We start from the raw sequence: 4,292 nt of genomic DNA on the forward strand, positions 1-4,292 counted from the left end.
GTCTATTAGTCTAGGGTTTAGTCTACTATATATACACATGTTATGATTCATTGTAATACAGGATTTGTACTACACTATAATATATTATTGATGTAGCCCTTTAGGGTTTTCTCTGTAGATGTAGGCCGTTAGACTGAACTACGTAACCCTCATATGTTATTGTGTTCTATACTTTATGCTTTCGCTTCCGCATTCATACTAGCATATTCAACATGGTGTATCAATGCTAATATTTAACAAAAGCCAAAAACAAAAGAGGATGAAGTGACTAAACCTTATTCTTGTAAAAAAAAAAAAGTGACTAGACTTGTGACTCTTCCTCCCTTCAAAAAAAATATGAAGATAATTTTTATCTTTGCTTCCATTTTCTATACATTACTTCTTCTCTCAAATGGTGACAATGATTATTCACCATCAACCACACCAGCTTTGGATTGCTCTGCCATAGTATATGATGTGCTTGATTGCATTCCATATTTGAGTGCTAGGAGTGAGCAAACAAAGGTAGATGCTTTATGTTGTTCCTCATTTGAAGCAGTTCTGGAAATAAGCCGAGAATGCATTTGTGTAGCCCTAAAGGGTAGTCGTGAACTTGGTCTTACCTTGTGTTAGAAATACTGAATCATAGTATTGTATTGTATTTTTCAAGATAAAAGAATGTACATAGGTGCCTTTATATAGGAGGCATATGTGTGCAGTACAAGTAAATATGTGTGTTATACAAGTAACCTAATTTGGGCCTAAAGCCCACAACACTATATACGTTAACAGCCCCCCTCAAACTCAAGGTAGATGTGAGACCAACTTGAGGTTGTCAACCAAAGTACGAAGGCGTCCCTTAGGATGTGACTTGGTGAAGATATCTGCAAGTTGATCTTTAGAGGAGACTGAGATCAGCTTGAGAGCACCATGAATAAGATGAAAACGGATAAAATAACAATCGATCTCGATGTGTTTAGTCCATTCATGGAAGACATCGTTATGGGCAATATGAATAGCACTCTGGTTATCACAATAAAGAGGAGTAGCAGAGGATGTAGACACACCTAAGTCTTTGAGAAGCCATCGTAGCCAAAGAAGCTCAGATGTGGTATCAGTAAGGGCACAATATTCTGCTTCAGTACTGGAGCGGGCCACATGAGTTTGTTTTTTGCTTCGCCAAGAAATCAGAGAAGAACCAAGAAGAAAGCAATAACCAGTGGTGGACCTGCGATCAATGGGGTCTCCTGCCCAATCAGCATCAGAAAATGCACGGAGAGTAAGAGGAGACTGAGCAGAGTAGAAAAGACCATGGAAGAGAGTGCCCTTTAGGTATCGAAGAATGCGCAGAACAGCAGCTGCAGCAATAGAAACAGGAGCAACAAGTGGAAGACGAAGGTTGTCCACAGGAAACATACGCCTAACTCTAGGACCGGTCCCAAGCTCCTGTCCTGTCTTAGGATCCTGCACAATACACCCAGAATAATCAAAGGTAATGCGATAACCCAATTCAGCTAATTGTCCCACAGAAAATAAATTATAAGAAAGGCCAGGAACATTAAAAACTCCAGGAACCGAGAGGTTTGAAGTTGAAATTGAACCTATATTATGACCAGACATTGTGGAACCATTTGCTGTGCGAATATTAAGAGGGTGCGGTGCAGGTTTAAGGTCAGAAAATAAGGACGAGTGAGGTGTCATGTGATTGCAACAAGCAGAATCCATAAGCCAAGAGGTAAGAGACATACCAGATAAAACTGAGAGAGAAGAGGAATAAGATGCATTACCAACCATACGAATGACATTGGCGATGATATTTATAAGGTCATCTCTGGAAATGGAGAAAGTAGATCCCGAAGACTTAGACTGTGCAGAGACAGGAGCCATTGGTTGGACACTCTCAGTGTTAGCAACAGTAGCAGCAGAAATTGAAACAATTGATTTGTTGCGATGATAGCAAGTCTCAATATTGTGGCCAAAACATTTGCAAAATTTGCAAAAACGTTTGATGGATTGGTAGCGATGATTGTTGCAATAAGAAGAAGACCTGCCCTTATTCTTCATTTAGAAGCAAAATTTGCAAAAATAGACTGCAAAAATGAAATCTACGTGAAAAACTGGGTAAGAAGACCCTGGATTGAAAAAGTTAACTCTGAAAAGTCAACGGTCAACGACCGATCAAAGTCAACGGTCAGCGTAGATGACGTCAGCAGGATGACGTGGCGCTGACGTCAGCAAGGGACTGGATGCTGACGTAAGCTAGGGCAAACGTGGCACTGATGACGTCAGCTTGAACGAGAACGGCGCGTGGGGCGTAGACGCAGAAGCTTTAGGCGGCGCGTGCGGGTGCGTGGGCACTCCGATGACTGCGAGACTTTCACCAACAGGTAAATCGTTCCAAGACGATCTCAGTGATATCTCCAGAAGTATTATCGGAGCAATATTCGCGACGGAATAACTCGTGCAGTGATCTTGTGCGGTGTTGGACTCCTCAACGATAGTAGCTGCAGGTCCGAAACCCGAAGACAACGTTTGGAAGATGTCGGGGGTTCAACGGTGAGAGGCTGCGGTGACTGTCGTGATGGCGGAAGCGATGTTGAGAGTGGAGTAATACCAATAAAGATAAGACTACTAAGAAAAAGTCAGAGCAGTGGCTCTGATACCATGTTAGAAATACTGAATCGTAGTATTGTATTGTATTTTTCACGATAAAAGAATGTACATAGGTGCCTTTATATAGGAGGCATATGTGTGCAGTACAAGTAAATATGTGTGCTATACAAGTAACCTAATTTGGGCCTAAAGCCTACAACACTATATACGTTAACACCTTGAATATTGCAAAAGCGATTGCTTTGCCTTCTGCTTGTGGCTCATCTGTTCTTTCCTTTACTGATTGTGACAGTAAGTGAGATCTCTCATGTTTTGCATTTTAACATTTGTTAGTATTTTTTCCCTATTTGAGGTTTAATGGATTGTTTGGGTTTTATTTTTACATGCAGTTCTCGGGTCTCCCATGACACCCCCCGGTATGTTCTATTTGTATTCCATGTAAATGTAATTTCACTATTGTTATTTCAAAATTAGCTTCTAATTTGAGCAACATTAATGAGCTTAATGATGATTTTTATTTTTTTTTGTTATTTGAAAAAGAACAAAAATAAATAGAATGCACTCTTAAGGTGTCAAGGCCAAGTCTCAATTCAGTGTCTAATTTACTGTTTTGATAGTTTTACTTAATAATAAAATGTACAATTTTATTAATGCACATTGAGCCTATCAAGATCTTAAGTATAAACTAAACAATTCTTCAGTCTTTTAGGGGCTATATATATATATATATATTTCATCAATGTTGTTATTCTCATTTTTGTTGATGATGTTATGCAGTTAACCCTCCAAATTCTTCACCAACAGCTCCAAGCCCATCACCACCAGAGTACACTCCAAGCCCATCATCACAGACGGCTCCAAGCCCATCACCTCCAGAGCATACTCCTCCAAGCTCACCAACTACTCCAAGCCCATCACCACGAAAATCTAGTCCTCCAATCCCAGGCCCACCAGAGTTTACTTCTCCAAGCTCTTCACAATCAAACCCTACTCTTCCAAGCCCATCACCACTAGATTATGCTCGTCCAAGTCCAAACTCACCAAAGACTACATTTCCAATCCCATCACCACCAAAGAATGCTCCACCTCCAAAGTTGCCAAAAGCACCAACTCTAGTGCCACCAAATTCAAATACTCCAGTTCCAGCATGCTCAAACAACAACACTAAAGGAGGAACGTTTGCTCGAGCTCCTCCAGTCTCATCCACAGTAGTACATGCTGGAACCTATTCTACATCAGTTTCATTTGTTATTCTTTTTAGTATGCTTATTGCTACATTTTCCTGTATCAAGGTGTAGGATATGATCATCATTTTTATTATGTTCCATGCTTTTTTAGGTTGTGTAATTGGAACTAGTTTCTTCAATTTGTTATAATTGTTGGCACTTTTGGAATGAATTAATTTAGTACTTGTTCATAAATCGGTTGAATCCATTGAAGTTGAAGTGAGTTAAGAATCTCCCTAAACAGAAGATACAGACAGGTGCAATAATATGAAGGAAAATACATGGTCTATAGCCAGTGTGTTTCCAAGCACATATTTGTTGTGCATTTTTTATACACTTTTTTCCCCCCCTGAAAGGTGACTAAAAGAAGTTTACATATATGTACTGTTTTTTAGATAAATTAAAATGTTGGTCATTTTACAATATTTTTCACTCTAATTTTATCCTTGCTTTATTGATTGTATCAAGAATTTC

At 39.4% G+C, this 4,292-nt stretch overlaps 1 protein-coding gene across 1 annotated transcript; it reads left to right on the forward strand.

The window, feature by feature from the left end:
- Window positions 1-336: 336 nt before the first annotated feature.
- Window positions 337-3,890, forward strand: LOC136065466 (extensin-like). The gene is made up of 4 exons (XM_065768666.1): window positions 337-607; window positions 2,785-2,883; window positions 2,982-3,008; window positions 3,370-3,890. Exons 1-4 carry the CDS (start codon window positions 337-339, stop codon window positions 3,888-3,890), a joined length of 918 nt encoding a protein of 305 aa, XP_065624738.1.
- The last annotated feature ends 402 nt before the right edge of the window (window positions 3,891-4,292 follow it).

This window comes from Quercus suber, unplaced genomic scaffold (genome assembly GCF_002906115.3).
Source record: "Quercus suber isolate HL8 unplaced genomic scaffold, Cork oak 2.0 scaffold_984, whole genome shotgun sequence".
In the NCBI taxonomy this organism is placed as follows: Eukaryota; Viridiplantae; Streptophyta; class Magnoliopsida; order Fagales; family Fagaceae; genus Quercus; species Quercus suber.